Source organism: Dendrobates tinctorius, unplaced genomic scaffold, assembly GCF_039654945.1.
Source record: "Dendrobates tinctorius isolate UK_male_01 unplaced genomic scaffold, ASM3965494v1 ptg000022l, whole genome shotgun sequence".
NCBI classification, from domain to species: domain Eukaryota; kingdom Metazoa; phylum Chordata; class Amphibia; order Anura; family Dendrobatidae; genus Dendrobates; species Dendrobates tinctorius.
This window is the reverse complement of record NW_027361690.1, coordinates 63,956,539-63,973,322: the sequence shown is the minus strand read 5'-3', so window position 1 is coordinate 63,973,322 and position 16,784 is coordinate 63,956,539. Positions and strand designations below refer to the sequence as shown.

Here is a 16,784-nt window from a genome sequence, read left to right as displayed (position 1 = left end):
ACATGCTTGAAACAAAGTGGCTTACCCATAATTTTGTAAAGCTACCAACATTTTGTCCAATTTGCCTATTTTTTCTGTTTTTTTGTGTCGTTCCAATACAAACAAAGCAAATAAACATGGGGGTAACAAAACATGCATAATTGCAATAATTTTCTGGGAGAAATACATAATTTTCTGGACCAATTTCAATGATGCCAACAAATTCGGGCCATGACTGTATATAGCACCACTAATTCCACAGCGCGTTACAGACATCAGCATCACTGTCCCCAATGGGGCTTACAACCTAAATTTGCTATGTCTTTTGGGTGTGGGAGGAAACCTGACTAGTGATGAGCGAGTATACTCATTATTCAAGATTTCCCGAGCATGCTCGGGTGAGTTCCGAGTATTTGGATGTGCTCGGAGATTTAGTTTCTGTTGCTGTAGCTGCATGATTTGCGGCTGCTAGACAGCCTGAATACATGTGGGGATTTCCTAACAAACAGGCAATCCCCATATGTATTCAGACTGGCTAGCAACCGCAAATCATGCAGCTACGGCGACAGAAACTAAATCTCCGAGCACATCCAAATACTTGGAGATCACCCGAGCCTGCTCGGGAAATCTCGATTAACGAGTATACTCGTTCATCACTAATCCTGAGGAATGTGAAGTAAACCCACGCAAACACAAGTTGAGCATACAAACTCCTTGCAGATGATCTTTGTGGGTACCCCAGCGATGCAAGCTACAGTGCTAACCACTGGTTATTCCTGTCATTACAGAGTAATATTGTTGGATAGTGCTTTTTAAAAACAATCTCTTATCAAATATAATACTTATTAAAATTTGAAGTTGCGTTTTTTTTTTTCAGTCCCATTCATAGATGTAGTAGAGAATTAAAAAGTTTATTTTGCATAAACCATTGTGATATCACAATATTTTATCTGTGATCTTTTTTGAAATCACAAGTGATGTCATTGGCTAGGGCATACTTGTTTCTGCAGCATGATGAATGTAATCTGTGCAGATGATGTTGCATTAGGACTTGATCATTTTCTGATATGTTCCCTCTTAAAGTTTGCAGATTTTGATGCAAATCTTGCTGCAGATATTCATGAGAAAAACAGTGGAATGTGTAGAACAAAAAAAAAAAAACTATAATCACCTACTCCCTCTGGAACTCCTTTTTTCTTATTATAATTATTATTATATTAAAGCACCAATAATTCCATTGTGCTGTAAAGGTGAAGAAAATTTCCATACATATTATACATATAAAATACAAGCAAGTACGAAATAAGACATATTAAGAGGGTCAGCATGGTGAAGAGGGGGAAAAGAGACCCTGCTCTCACAATTTACAAAATATTGGAGAACTAGACTGTAGGTTATGGGGTTGAAATGGCTCAGGTGGTTTTGAGGTGACAGTAGGGTTAGTTGAGTTTTAAGCTTTCCAGAAGAGATTTCATGTTGTGTCAGAAGGCTTCAGTCTTGAAAGAACTGTATTTGCTGAGATAGCGAGTTCCAGAGTATGAGGCATACACGGGAGAAATCTTGAAGACGTTTGTGTGAGGACTATGCAATGGTGGATGAAAGAAGGAGACCTTGCGAGCTCATGAAATTATGTGTTTTTAGATATTGGAAGACTTGATCAGAGATGTATAGCGGAGAAAGATTATGGACAGAAAGCCTTGCATGGAATTCTTAGTAAAGTAAACTGAATTTGTGGGGTAACTGGAAGCCAAAGAAGGGATTGGCAGAGAATAGAAGCAGAGGACAAGCGAGGGAGAGGTGGATCATTGAGCATCAGAGTTCACATGTTCACATGTTCAGTATTTGGTCAGTTTTTTACCTCAGTATTTGTAAGCCAAAACCAGGAGAGGAACATTCATAGGAAAGTAAAATAGAAACACGTCACCACTCCTGGATTTATCACCCACTCCTGGTTTTTGCTTACAAACAGTGTTGTAAAATACTAACCAAATACTGAATGTGTGCGTTCGGCTGGTGGAACGCAGCAAATAATAAAAATGACAATGAGATGCGTTCGCAACCTGGGGTCCACCGTTGCAGTGGTGTAGAACTGCTGCTCGGTAATGTGGAAGGTTTTACAGCAGACAATAAATGAACACACGTGGGTTAGCGTCACCCGGTATGTACAGGCACGAGTTCTGTTACTTCACAGAACCGTGGTGCCGCACAAAGTAAATGCCGAAGCCTGTTAAGCTCACAGGACTCGGCCAGATGAGCGCTAGAGTACGGACACAGGACTCTGTCCCAAGGACACGGGATTCGAGTCCTTCTAGTCCACTAACGCTCGGTGCCACTGCAGCTGTGCCAGCACGGGATAATAATCCCAAAAAAGCATGGAGGTGTGCACAGAGCCACTCAGGCAGACGCCTCTAATTGCCCAGGGTTGGGCCAGATAAGCGCACAGGTTGCGCAAGGTGTTGCATAGGCGGTAGCTGCCACTTGCCGTGGTACGATAGTGCCCTGCAGAGGGCGACACGATCGGACGCTAGTGTGTGCAGAGTACTAGGAGCACAGTGGCGTGAGCATAGCCACCCTTTGGCGCTGACTCTAACTCTGAATCCCTAACCAGCATGCGTATCAAAGGGTGGGGAGTTTTAATGAATCAGTCATCAGATTCAAGCATCCATCATCATACACACAAATAAGCATAAGAGTCTATACTAGCGCATGGCCATGCGGCCATGTGACTCTTTTATAGCAGCTTCCTTCCGGGACCTTCCTAGTGGTCCAATGGGAGCTGCAATAGGACCTGAGCATGTGACCTCAGACCTCCAATGAGAGGAGTTCCCACAGGCATGCTCAGTGGACCAAAAGAAGGACTTAGTGTCAGGAGCTGCTCACTGCTGGCTATTGCAGGTTACTATAGCTGACCCCTGATTAGCAGTAGTAACCAAGCTAACAGTAGTAGACTGAGCAAGACGTCGGGAACGACGCCTTTGCTGAGCAAGTCTTCTGCAGCCAGAGAGGAATGGGAGACAGCAAGGCTCGGGATTCCCCCTGTGCAGAGGCAGGAACCCGACACCTAACAGTGTGAATATGGCATTAAAGGGGTTATCCAAAAATTAGGATTTTTTTTTTATATTTATTTTATAACTACCTGCCTATTCTGCCCTGTGAAGATCTTTCCAGGATCAGTCAGTGATTTTCCTGCTTCTTTTGATCCCACATTAACAGAGCATAGTCTGTCTTCTGGATAATTCTGTTGACAGTTACAATGCTGGTGTAATATATTCAGCTCCCTGCAGTTGCGCATCGGGGAGCCACCTGTCAAAAGGCATGACATCGGTAGTGATGCCCCGCCATCAGAGCAAAATAGAAGAGGAGGAGCTGCTCTGTCGACGTGATATCACCAGAAGCAGGAGAATTGCCAGCAGAAGCAGTCTGTGACTCCTCTGATTATCGCAGGGCAGAACAGGCCGGTAGTTACCAATTTATGGCTCAATAGGAAAAAACAATCCTAAATCCCAAAACCCCTTTAGAATGGATGGAAGTGAAAATGTTAAATGGGAGGCCACAGAGGAGTAGTACTCGCCTAATCCTGTGCTGGTTGTTCTTGTAACCTACAATAACTGTGGATTGTTAGATATTATGACTTCTTTACTGAATTGAGTTGAGAAAATCTACAACAAATCCACGACTAATCAAAGAATTAACATGTGGATTTAAAACACACAACGGATTGTTGATTTACACACAGATATGTTTCCTCAGTGTATGAATGAGATTGGTTAAAATCTCATCCAATTTGCTGTAACTGTATTCTACAAACCTCCAGCATTTCTGTTACATGTGAACATAGCCATACAGAGATAAATATCATGATATTTTTAGGAATAGAATATTAGGTGATATAACTGAACCTCAGTCTTGAGCTTATTGATAAGGTACATTGCTAATTTACAGGCCACCTCTAATGAATAACATACATCTACGGAAGATCAATTACCTTGACTCATTCCAACATAAAGTCTGACTTTATTCTTACAAACTTTACAACGAGGCCAAAGATTTATTATGTAATTACTAAACTGGCCATTTAGCTACAGTAAGCAGTTCTACTCACTTAGCAAAATTTTGCAGATCGTAAGTGCATCCTTTATAACACATTCCCTTTTTTGTATTAGCTTCCATATAGAGATGCATTAAAGGGAATCTGTCAACTCCTTTTTGGCCTATAAGATGTAGCATTCTGTAATGCTGTAGATAAGCCCCCAATGTAACCTGAAAGATAAGAAAAATGAGTTATATTACACTCATCCGGGGGCAGTCTGGTCCGATGGGTGTCGCGGTCCGGGTCCGGCGCCTCCCATCTTCTAGTGATGACGTCCTCATCCTTACTTCTGCTGCGGCTCCTGCACAGGCGTAGTATATCTGCCCTGTTGAGGGCAGAGTAAAGTACTGCAGTGCGCAGGTGCCGGGAAAGGTCAGAGACTTTCGGCGCCTGCGCACTGCAGTACTTTACTCTGCCCTCAACAGGGCAGATAAAGTACGCCTGGGCAGGAGCCGCGGCAGAAGTAAGAAGGAGGATGTCATCGCTAGAAGATGGGAGGCGCCGGACCGGACCTCCCCTGGGTGAGTATAATCTAAATCATTTTTCTTATCTTTCAGGTTACATCAGGGGCTTATCTACAGCATTACAGAATGCTGTAGATAAGCCCCTGATGGTGGTGCTCGCATCTCATAAGCCATAAATGAGGTGACAGATTCCCTTTAAAGGGTATTAAAAGAGGCCTTACAGCAATGACAGATCATCAAAGGGGTTACCGTACTTCTCGTGATTTCATCTGTGTCCTGTACCTCACCCATGAATTATTTCTGCGTGACAGTAGTTTTGTGCCTAAGCATAGAATATATTACAACCATTAGCTAGCAATGCGATGGCGACACTCTTCATATATGAATCACAGGTCACAGTTTAGAACTATATGCAGGCTCGCCACACATTATTCTTCACTCCTGAATATCATGCAGAGGGTCTGATTTTTTAGCATTCATCCAGTATGAGAAATGCCTTCTACTTTTATATGAATGGTTTGACTAAAGTTTCCCACCTCTGACTTTAGACGTTCTGGAGCTACATGCAGCCTTTACCAGACACGGCATTAAGTGGCACTATTAGTTTAGCAATGTACAATATGGTCGAAGTGTCGAAGTGATGGCATGACTCAATAGTGTTTCAGCGACCTGCAGCCCAATAATTCATAGAAGCTTCTGTCACTTTCACCATGTATCTGATATGTGCAGGTTATATCATCCAACTGCCCGATATTTGGTCTGATTGACACATAACCTTTGCTTAAGGCTCCTAATTAATAACTATTTTTGTCTTATTTTGCTCAACCAAAAGTTTTCTAAGATACATCAATAACTTGGGACAGAGACATAAAAAGATTTATTGCTGATTTGTAGCCTCACCAATGCTTTTCCTAAAACCAGTTCCAATAATTCTAACCTTGACATTACTGCAGTGACCTTTATGAGAAACTTTTACGGTAAAATTCTCTTACTACAAAGATAAGGACTATTGTAATGTAGATAAAGAAACAAAATAGTCACAATCAACATTAAGATTATCAGTCTGGTCCAAGCAGACTACAATCACATCTCTTGTACCTTCATACAGTCAGAAAGCAGCTTGCAGCTTGGTCAAAAAAAGCCGCCATACAGCAAAGTTCTTGGGTACCAGAAGTGCATCTAACTCGGGCAGCTGTGCCAGTATCCTTCTAGCATCCTTCACTCCTTCCTGTTAATCCTCCTTCCTACAAGTAATAAGCACACTGCAGTCTCAGGGACATGTCCCACGTCTGCCAATATCCGTGACCATCACTGCACTGGGGGGACTGACAGTCTTTACACAGCAGCAGCTGGTGCAGTTTTTCATCTGCTCCTGAGAAGTGCAGACCCTCCAGAAATCCCACGACAGCCCACAAAATTTAAGGTGTCCGTGATTTTTTTGGAAGCTGAAGAAACTAATGCAGACTATTTTGACAGTAATCATCACTTTACATGGTGAATGCAGCTGACGTCTCCATATCAGAATTATGGGTCTGTAGACAGGTAGTATCACAATCATAATGATTGATTATGGTTTTTCAGTGTGCCCGTAAAAAATATTGTCTATGATTTTTTTTGGATAAGCCGTCCAGAAATAAAATAAAAAGTCAAGTTGGCGACCCTGAGTGCAACTTTAGAATACACTTGTATGCAGCAAACTACTTCATGGGCCTGTGTGACAAGGTGAAAGGCTTGGCTAACGAGACACTACTGAAGTGGTCCCAAAAGCAGCAAACACCAGACCCACATATATGTACATCCTGTATAGTCAGTGTGCTGCCTGATACCAGCATGCTATAGATGTCACACTACATTCACCCTATGCCCTGTGAGACATGGTTGGGTCCCCTACACTGCATAGCCATCTGCAGATACTTCCACATACATTTCAAGTAACTCCCCTTGCCTATTGCAGTGGAAGCTGGCAGCCAACCCATCCTTATGCGTCTCTTTTAAGACAGAGGAATAGTTGCTTGCCCCAAGTCACCCTGTCCTTATGTAGCTCTTAGAAACCTGAAGAAGACAGAGTATTGAGTGTGCACAGTGATCACATCATGCACCTGACCTGGCTGCTGTGCATCAGGTCCTCTACATGCTCTGCTACTCACCAGGTAAGCTCCTACAGTGCCCTGTGCCAGCATCAGGGCACACTCCGATACTAGGAAGATCTTGATATTTAGGAAGCAGGATGCCTTCTTTTTCTTCTTTTTCCTCTGAGCCTCAGTGCTTTGCACATCAGCTGTCCTTCCACTGGAGCTCCTGGTCTTTTTTCCCTGCATTCTCCCTGCAGTGATGATGATGACCTCTTCCCTTCTGCTTGAATGTCTTAGGAGAAGCAGCAGCCAGCACAAGCTCCTGATGTCTCCTTGGTTTAATGGGCTGAAGCTGCTGTTGCTGCTGCTGCTGCTGCTCCACACTCCTCCTCCCTCTTTGCAATCACAAGAGCTTAGAAAGAGCCAACCCCATTGCCTGGTTCTTCTGCAGCTTTTCCTCTCCTTAAGCAAAGCAAGCAAGTGAAGGAACCTGCAGCTGGCTGGGATAGGGGGGAGAGCTAGTCCTCAGCAGGCACATAACATACACACTAGTCCTAGGCAAATGGCTGCAGGCCACACTTGCCTGCTCTTATTATTAACTGACAGCGCTCACTGCTGACCCCTAGTGGAAGTCATGCATTCTAGTGTTAATAAGTAGCACCTGAGAATATGTTACAAAGTATTGTTACTCTTATTTGTTTGTACTAAGCCGTAAACAGTTTTCTGTTGTTCTAATCGTCGTCAGCCGCGTTGTTATTACAGGTAGTCGCTAAGAAATGCCATGTTCAATAGCAGACTTTGCCTAAATGTATTCATTCATCTATTATTCATTTCATTAACTTCATAAAAGGAACAAATTAATAAATAATTACACGAAAAAGTGTCATTAGTTTTTTGCCTGTGAAAGGATAGATAGAGGTAAAGCGGGCGATAGATAAAGTGATCGTTACACCTACCGTAATATGGGACTACTGTATACACAGCTGGCAGCCATAACTTGCAGAGAGAGAATTAAAGGAATTCTGACACTGAGAGCCCCGCTGCCAGAAAGTCATGAACTTTTGTCCTCCCGACAGTGTTCGGCGTCACTCATAGGGGCGGATCTGTTTCAGTCACCTCTCTGCGTAACCGGACTGACAGCAGGATCAGCATTTGGACCGGCTGTCAATCACCTGTAACAGGGTTCTCACCTTTTCATGTGTCACGTATTGAAATGGTCTCTTACTATGGGACTTAAGGACCTTTTCGGGCCTCTGGACTGAAAGGTCTGGGTGCAACTGCACTATTTGCCCAGGCTGAAACAAAAGCGTATTAGCAGGGGGTACAGGGTGTAAGCTACTACAGCCTTTGTAATGCTAGGCAGAAGATGCTAAAGCTAGGCAAGGTCTTAATAGGACATCCTAGTTGAAGTGGACACACGGCTGTATGCATGGTGCATTAGTCACTGACTGGCTACATTACAAAACCATGGTCGATATTGACTGCGGAATCTCAGGAGATAAACTACTGAAACTAGTGTCATCTCCTAACACAGTGGTTACAGGAGGGGGGAATTCAACAATATAACACAGCTACTATGACATACAACGTTCGTGCATGTTACACTGCAGGAAGGGGTTAAAGTAGGTAGTCGAAGGAGTATAGACTATATAGGTAAGTATATTTCAAGATCAATATGCACTATTAAGGCCAGAAACAGAACAAAAAATTGTTAAAGGGGTTGTTCGGTCTTCTAATAAAAGTCTGTGGGCTGAATCCTTACGGCACGTGCATTATACACTGTCAAGATTCATCAGTATTGCCAGCAGGAATGGGCGGTCACATGACTGCAAGTATCCAATTTACATACTTCATGCCACATACTGACTAGGTATACTTGGCCTTGCTCCAGTGGCGTAACTACAAAGTTATGGGCCCCGATGCGAACTTTCAAATGGGGCCCCCCATGCTAGAATATTTTCCACCCAAGTTCACATTTTCCCTATTCATTTTGCACACTATATGCTAGGCACCAGGATTCTCCCACTGCACAGGGTAGATCCTAAGCCTTGTCTGCCTCTGTGGTCTCCTATTCTGATTTGGCCGCAGTGGGAGCTGCTCAGCAGAGACAGCGGAATCAGTGTCTTGCTCAGACTCGTGCTGTTTGCTTGGTTACTGCTGGCTCTCCAGTCAAAACTATAGTAAATAGCAATAGGCAGCGGTGATCAGGTGTTTCAGAGGCCATAAATCACCCTAGTGAGCATGCTCGTGAGTTAGCAACTGGCATCCTCTCATTGGTGATCGGTAGTCAGCTGCTCGGGTGACGTGGCAGTTCCAGATTGGTCCACAAGCAAGGTTCTGTCTGACTGGACTTGAACAGGAACGTATAAAGGGTTCCCTGGAGTGTACTTAGCCTCTGAAACACCTGATCGCCACTGCCTATTACTAGTTACTATAGCTTTCGTTGGAGAGTCAGCTGTAACCAAGCAAACAGCACGAGTCTGAGCAATACGCTGAGACCGACATCTCTGCTGAGCAGCCTCCAGTGTGGCTGAAACAGAATGGGATACCACAGAGGCAGACAAGGCTTGGGATCTACTCCGTCCAGTGGGAGAATCCTGGCACCTAACACTATAGTTTTGTTGCATTGTTTTATAGCTAGCCCACCACCGTCCACCACCTCAGAAGACTCTACCCTAGTCGAACTAAGACGCTCCGAGCGGTCAACAGCCGGCATACCCCCCGAATGATACAAACAGGACCAGTTCATATGGCAATAAAAACTGATACCTCCGCAGACCAACCCAAGTATACTGAGGCCCTCGCCCGAGGACTGGCGAGCATACAGGATGGAGGAGTGTAGGGAGGAGGGCCCCCGCAGAGTGTCCTGGCCGGAACCAAGGGGACCGCCATCTAGGTTCCTAAGGAAACTGTACCCGTGGAACGAAGGAGGAGAGTGGACTGCTGAGAGTGACAGGACAGCAAAGGGAGGGGCGAGTATAAAAGGGACAGAGAGCGCGCAGGGGAGTCAGTTGGCGGAACGGCAGACACGAAGCAAGAGACTGTGGGAGTTTGAGAGAGCCAGTGTGACAGATGGTGACCAGATAGGAGACCATCGGCAGAGGGGAGACTTAGAGTGGCCTACGGAGAGTAAGCGCCGAACCCAACAACAAGAGACTGTCACTTCACTCCGATCCTGTTTCACATCCTGCCCACGGTCGTCCTCTGCTGTTACCGCTTTGCTCCAGCCTGTTGCGGCTGGTTTGCCGCCCCTCGCAGCCGCTGCCACTTCACTCCAGCCCGCGGCTGCGGCCTTCCCGCTGCCGCCCCACTTCAACCCGCGGCTGCGGCCTCTCCATCATCGGCCGCAGTGGACGTCACCCTGCTGCAGTCGGCAGTTGGGGCCTATTCCTTGCCTATAGAGAAACTCTTCGCCTAGGCCCAGGCCGTACACGTGGCCTACCAACCGCCACTCCTGGTAACTGCGACACAACCCTGCTTGGAGACTGGAGTCTCATTGAACTCGCTTATGACCAGAACCCAGCTGTTTCTACAGGGGGTTACCTCATCTAAGGACTTCCTCAGGGCCTGTTGTGCCCCAACTCCTCCTGGGCGCTGGGCGCCCAAAGACTACGACAGATCCTCAGCAGCTGGGCCCAGCGGCTGCGAAGCCAACGCAGCCTCATCAGAGATGCCGAGGGATGTCAGGACGGATAAGTGACACTATAAGAAATAAGGACCCGTAGTCAGCCATATGGCGGCCCTATAGTAACCGGCCTTTGCCGGATTAGTCGTGTTCTCTTTTAAAGTGTTTGTTTGTGCAGAGTCCCTGCGAGGACAATAGCTGTTATTGTTTTTGGTTGCTCAGCATAGCCCTAGCGGCTTAAATTCATAGAATCATAGAATCATAGAATTGTAGAGTTGGAAGGGACCTCCTGGGCCATCTGGTCCAACCCCCTGCTCAAAGCAGGATTCGCTGAATCATCCCAGTCAGATGTCTGTCCAGCCTCTGTTTGAAGACTTCCATTGAAGGAGAACTCACCACTTCTCGTGGCAGCTTGTTCCATTCATTGGTCACTCTAACTGTCAAAAAGTTTTTTCTAATATCTAATCTGTTTCTCCTCCCTTTCAGTTTCATCCCATTGCTTCTAGTCTTTCCTTGTGCAAATGAGAATAAAGTTGATCCTTCTACAATGTGACAGCCCTTTAGATATTTGTAGACAGCTATTAAGTCTCCTCTCAGTCTTCTCTTTTGCAAACTAAACAATCCCAAATCCTGCAACCTTTCCTCATAAGACAGGGTTTGCAGACCGGTCACCATTCTGGTTGCTCTTTTCTGAATTTGCTCCAGTTTGTTGATGTATTTTTTAAAATGTGGTGCCCCAAACTGGACACAATATTCCAGATGAGGTCTGACCAAAGAGGAGTAGAGGGAAATAATGACTTCACGTGATCTAGACTGCATGCTTCTGTTAATACATCCTAGAATTGCATTTGCCTTTTTTGCTGCTGCATCACACTGTTGACTCATATTCAGTCTGTGATCTATTAGTATACCTAAGTCTTTTTCACATGTGCTGTTGCTTAGGCCTATTCCTCCCATTCTGTATATGCTTTTTTCATTTTTATTGCCCAGATGTAGTACTTTGCATTTTTCCCTGTTAAAAACCATTCTGTTAGTTGCTGCCCACTTCTCCAGTTTATTTATATCTTTTTGAATCCTCTCTCTCTCTTCTCTAGTATTAGCTATCACTCCTAGCTTTGTGTCATCAGCAAATTTAATCAGTTTACCCTCAATTCCTTCATCTAAATCGTTGATAAAGATGTTGAACAATACAGGGCCCAGGACAGCCCTGTGGTACCCCACTTGAGACATTCTTCCAACTGGATGTGCAGCCATTTACGACCACTTTTTGGGTCCGATCACTAAGCCAGTTATGAATCCACCTAACAGTTGCCTTGTCCATTCCATACTTAGTCATTTTTTCAATAAGGATTGTATGAGATACATAAAAGTTCTCTAGCCAAACTTCAACTCAGTCTCGCGTCTCGTCACTGCATCCTGCGTACCTGCTGTTAACAACCTACACAATATTAAATAAATATAGGCATAGTTAACAAATACATCATTTAAAGCAAAAAATATTCAAATTATATAGGGTCTAAGAAGTAAGGTTTCTCCTTGCGGAGAGTGACATGCCAGCTGTGGCTTGTCAAGGTAAGGAGACTTATTCGCCGTGCAATGCTCCTCTGGGAAAATAATATGCAAATTGCCTCTTCAGAAAGAAAGAGGACTTTTACTCTACAGCGCCACCTATTGGTAGTAGCGATCCTACAAGTCACAATCAACCCTTTAACGAGTCTTGTAGTATGACTTAGGATACAAGCCAAATCAGAATCTCAATTTGCAGACACGGTGTTTCGAGCTGTTGGCTCTCGTCAGTGCAAAGTATGAGATCTGATTTGGCAAGGTGAGAGGCTCTGGACTAGGGTCTAAGAAGTAAGGTTTCTCCTTGCGGAGAGTGACATGCCAGCTGTGGCTTGTCAAGGTAAGGAGACTTATTCGCCGTGCAATGCTCCTCTGGGAAAATAATATGCAAATTGCCTCTTCAGAAAGAAAGAGGACTTTTACTCTACAGCGCCACCTATTGGTAGTAGCGATCCTACAAGTCACAATCAACCCTTTAACGAGTCTTGTAGTATGACTTAGGATACAAGCCAAATCAGAATCTCAATTTGCAGACACGGTGTTTCGAGCTGTTGGCTCTCGTCAGTGCAAAGTATGAGATCTGATTTGGCAAGGTGAGAGGCTCTGGACTAGGGTCTAAGAAGTAAGGTTTCTCCTTGCGGAGAGTGACATGCCAGCTGTGGCTTGTCAAGGTAAGGAGACTTATTCGCCGTGCAATGCTCCTCTGGGAAAATAATATGCAAATTGCCTCTTCAGAAAGAAAGAGGACTTTTACTCTACAGCGCCACCTATTGGTAGTAGCGATCCTACAAGTCACAATCAACCCTTTAACGAGTCTTGTAGTATGACTTAGGATACAAGCCAAATCAGAATCTCAATTTGCAGACACGGTGTTTCGAGCTGTTGGCTCTCGTCAGTGCAAAGTATGAGATCTGATTTGGCAAGGTGAGAGGCTCTGGACTAGGGTCTAAGAAGTAAGGTTTCTCCTTGCGGAGAGTGACATGCCAGCTGTGGCTTGTCAAGGTAAGGAGACTTATTCGCCGTGCAATGCTCCTCTGGGAAAATAATATGCAAATTGCCTCTTCAGAAAGAAAGAGGACTTTTACTCTACAGCGCCACCTATTGGTAGTAGCGATCCTACAAGTCACAATCAACCCTTTAACGAGTCTTGTAGTATGACTTAGGATACAAGCCAAATCAGAATCTCAATTTGCAGACACGGTGTTTCGAGCTGTTGGCTCTCGTCAGTGCAAAGTATGAGATCTGATTTGGCAAGGTGAGAGGCTCTGGACTAGGGTCTAAGAAGTAAGGTTTCTCCTTGCGGAGAGTGACATGCCAGCTGTGGCTTGTCAAGGTAAGGAGACTTATTCGCCGTGCAATGCTCCTCTGGGAAAATAATATGCAAATTGCCTCTTCAGAAAGAAAGAGGACTTTTACTCTACAGCGCCACCTATTGGTAGTAGCGATCCTACAAGTCACAATCAACCCTTTAACGAGTCTTGTAGTATGACTTAGGATACAAGCCAAATCAGAATCTCAATTTGCAGACACGGTGTTTCGAGCTGTTGGCTCTCGTCAGTGCAAAGTATGAGATCTGATTTGGCAAGGTGAGAGGCTCTGGACTAGGGTCTAAGAAGTAAGGTTTCTCCTTGCGGAGAGTGACATGCCAGCTGTGGCTTGTCAAGGTAAGGAGACTTATTCGCCGTGCAATGCTCCTCTGGGAAAATAATATGCAAATTGCCTCTTCAGAAAGAAAGAGGACTTTTACTCTACAGCGCCACCTATTGGTAGTAGCGATCCTACAAGTCACAATCAACCCTTTAACGAGTCTTGTAGTATGACTTAGGATACAAGCCAAATCAGAATCTCAATTTGCAGACACGGTGTTTCGAGCTGTTGGCTCTCGTCAGTGCAAAGTATGAGATCTGATTTGGCAAGGTGAGAGGCTCTGGACTAGGGTCTAAGAAGTAAGGTTTCTCCTTGCGGAGAGTGACATGCCAGCTGTGGCTTGTCAAGGTAAGGAGACTTATTCGCCGTGCAATGCTCCTCTGGGAAAATAATATGCAAATTGCCTCTTCAGAAAGAAAGAGGACTTTTACTCTACAGCGCCACCTATTGGTAGTAGCGATCCTACAAGTCACAATCAACCCTTTAACGAGTCTTGTAGTATGACTTAGGATACAAGCCAAATCAGAATCTCAATTTGCAGACACGGTGTTTCGAGCTGTTGGCTCTCGTCAGTGCAAAGTATGAGATCTGATTTGGCAAGGTGAGAGGCTCTGGACTAGGGTCTAAGAAGTAAGGTTTCTCCTTGCGGAGAGTGACATGCCAGCTGTGGCTTGTCAAGGTAAGGAGACTTATTCGCCGTGCAATGCTCCTCTGGGAAAATAATATGCAAATTGCCTCTTCAGAAAGAAAGAGGACTTTTACTCTACAGCGCCACCTATTGGTAGTAGCGATCCTACAAGTCACAATCAACCCTTTAACGAGTCTTGTAGTATGACTTAGGATACAAGCCAAATCAGAATCTCAATTTGCAGACACGGTGTTTCGAGCTGTTGGCTCTCGTCAGTGCAAAGTATGAGATCTGATTTGGCAAGGTGAGAGGCTCTGGACTAGGGTCTAAGAAGTAAGGTTTCTCCTTGCGGAGAGTGACATGCCAGCTGTGGCTTGTCAAGGTAAGGAGACTTATTCGCCGTGCAATGCTCCTCTGGGAAAATAATATGCAAATTGCCTCTTCAGAAAGAAAGAGGACTTTTACTCTACAGCGCCACCTATTGGTAGTAGCGATCCTACAAGTCACAATCAACCCTTTAACGAGTCTTGTAGTATGACTTAGGATACAAGCCAAATCAGAATCTCAATTTGCAGACACGGTGTTTCGAGCTGTTGGCTCTCGTCAGTGCAAAGTATGAGATCTGATTTGGCAAGGTGAGAGGCTCTGGACTAGGGTCTAAGAAGTAAGGTTTCTCCTTGCGGAGAGTGACATGCCAGCTGTGGCTTGTCAAGGTAAGGAGACTTATTCGCCGTGCAATGCTCCTCTGGGAAAATAATATGCAAATTGCCTCTTCAGAAAGAAAGAGGACTTTTACTCTACAGCGCCACCTATTGGTAGTAGCGATCCTACAAGTCACAATCAACCCTTTAACGAGTCTTGTAGTATGACTTAGGATACAAGCCAAATCAGAATCTCAATTTGCAGACACGGTGTTTCGAGCTGTTGGCTCTCGTCAGTGCAAAGTATGAGATCTGATTTGGCAAGGTGAGAGGCTCTGGACTAGGGTCTAAGAAGTAAGGTTTCTCCTTGCGGAGAGTGACATGCCAGCTGTGGCTTGTCAAGGTAAGGAGACTTATTCGCCGTGCAATGCTCCTCTGGGAAAATAATATGCAAATTGCCTCTTCAGAAAGAAAGAGGACTTTTACTCTACAGCGCCACCTATTGGTAGTAGCGATCCTACAAGTCACAATCAACCCTTTAACGAGTCTTGTAGTATGACTTAGGATACAAGCCAAATCAGAATCTCAATTTGCAGACACGGTGTTTCGAGCTGTTGGCTCTCGTCAGTGCAAAGTATGAGATCTGATTTGGCAAGGTGAGAGGCTCTGGACTAGGGTCTAAGAAGTAAGGTTTCTCCTTGCGGAGAGTGACATGCCAGCTGTGGCTTGTCAAGGTAAGGAGACTTATTCGCCGTGCAATGCTCCTCTGGGAAAATAATATGCAAATTGCCTCTTCAGAAAGAAAGAGGACTTTTACTCTACAGCGCCACCTATTGGTAGTAGCGATCCTACAAGTCACAATCAACCCTTTAACGAGTCTTGTAGTATGACTTAGGATACAAGCCAAATCAGAATCTCAATTTGCAGACACGGTGTTTCGAGCTGTTGGCTCTCGTCAGTGCAAAGTATGAGATCTGATTTGGCAAGGTGAGAGGCTCTGGACTAGGGTCTAAGAAGTAAGGTTTCTCCTTGCGGAGAGTGACATGCCAGCTGTGGCTTGTCAAGGTAAGGAGACTTATTCGCCGTGCAATGCTCCTCTGGGAAAATAATATGCAAATTGCCTCTTCAGAAAGAAAGAGGACTTTTACTCTACAGCGCCACCTATTGGTAGTAGCGATCCTACAAGTCACAATCAACCCTTTAACGAGTCTTGTAGTATGACTTAGGATACAAGCCAAATCAGAATCTCAATTTGCAGACACGGTGTTTCGAGCTGTTGGCTCTCGTCAGTGCAAAGTATGAGATCTGATTTGGCAAGGTGAGAGGCTCTGGACTAGGGTCTAAGAAGTAAGGTTTCTCCTTGCGGAGAGTGACATGCCAGCTGTGGCTTGTCAAGGTAAGGAGACTTATTCGCCGTGCAATGCTCCTCTGGGAAAATAATATGCAAATTGCCTCTTCAGAAAGAAAGAGGACTTTTACTGAGATTCTGATTTGGCTTGTATCCTAAGTCATACTACAAGACTCGTTAAAGGGTTGATTGTGACTTGTAGGATCGCTACTACCAATAGGTGGCGCTGTAGAGTAAAAGTCCTCTTTCTTTCTGAAGAGGCAATTTGCATATTATTTTCCCAGAGGAGCATTGCACGGCGAATAAGTCTCCTTACCTTGACAAGCCACAGCTGGCATGTCACTCTCCGCAAGGAGAAACCTTACTTCTTAGACCCTAGTCCAGAGCCTCTCACCTTGCCAAATCAGATCTCATACTTTGCACTGACGAGAGCCAACAGCTCGAAACACCGTGTCTGCAAATTGAGATTCTGATTTGGCTTGTATCCTAAGTCATACTACAAGACTCGTTAAAGGGTTGATTGTGACTTGTAGGATCGCTACTACCAATAGGTGGCGCTGTAGAGTAAAAGTCCTCTTTCTTTCTGAAGAGGCAATTTGCATATTATTTTCCCAGAGGAGCATTGCACGGCGAATAAGTCTCCTTACCTTGACAAGCCACAGCTGGCATGTCACTCTCCGCAAGGAGAAACCTTACTTCTTAGACCCTAGTCCAGAGCCTCTCACCT

The 16,784-nt window shown here is 44.9% G+C and overlaps 1 protein-coding gene across 1 annotated transcript in view; it reads right to left on the bottom strand.

Moving 5' to 3' along the window:
• Positions 1–7,203, bottom strand: part of SLCO3A1 (solute carrier organic anion transporter family member 3A1) — a 680,913-nt gene extending 673,710 nt beyond the window's left edge. Inside the window, exon 1 of the mRNA XM_073568740.1 lies at positions 6,681–7,203. Within this exon, the coding sequence (XP_073424841.1) occupies positions 6,681–6,851 (171 nt within the window). The 5' untranslated portion in view covers positions 6,852–7,203. The remainder of the gene's footprint in view (positions 1–6,680) is intronic.
• Between the last annotated feature and the right edge of the window lie 9,581 nt (positions 7,204–16,784).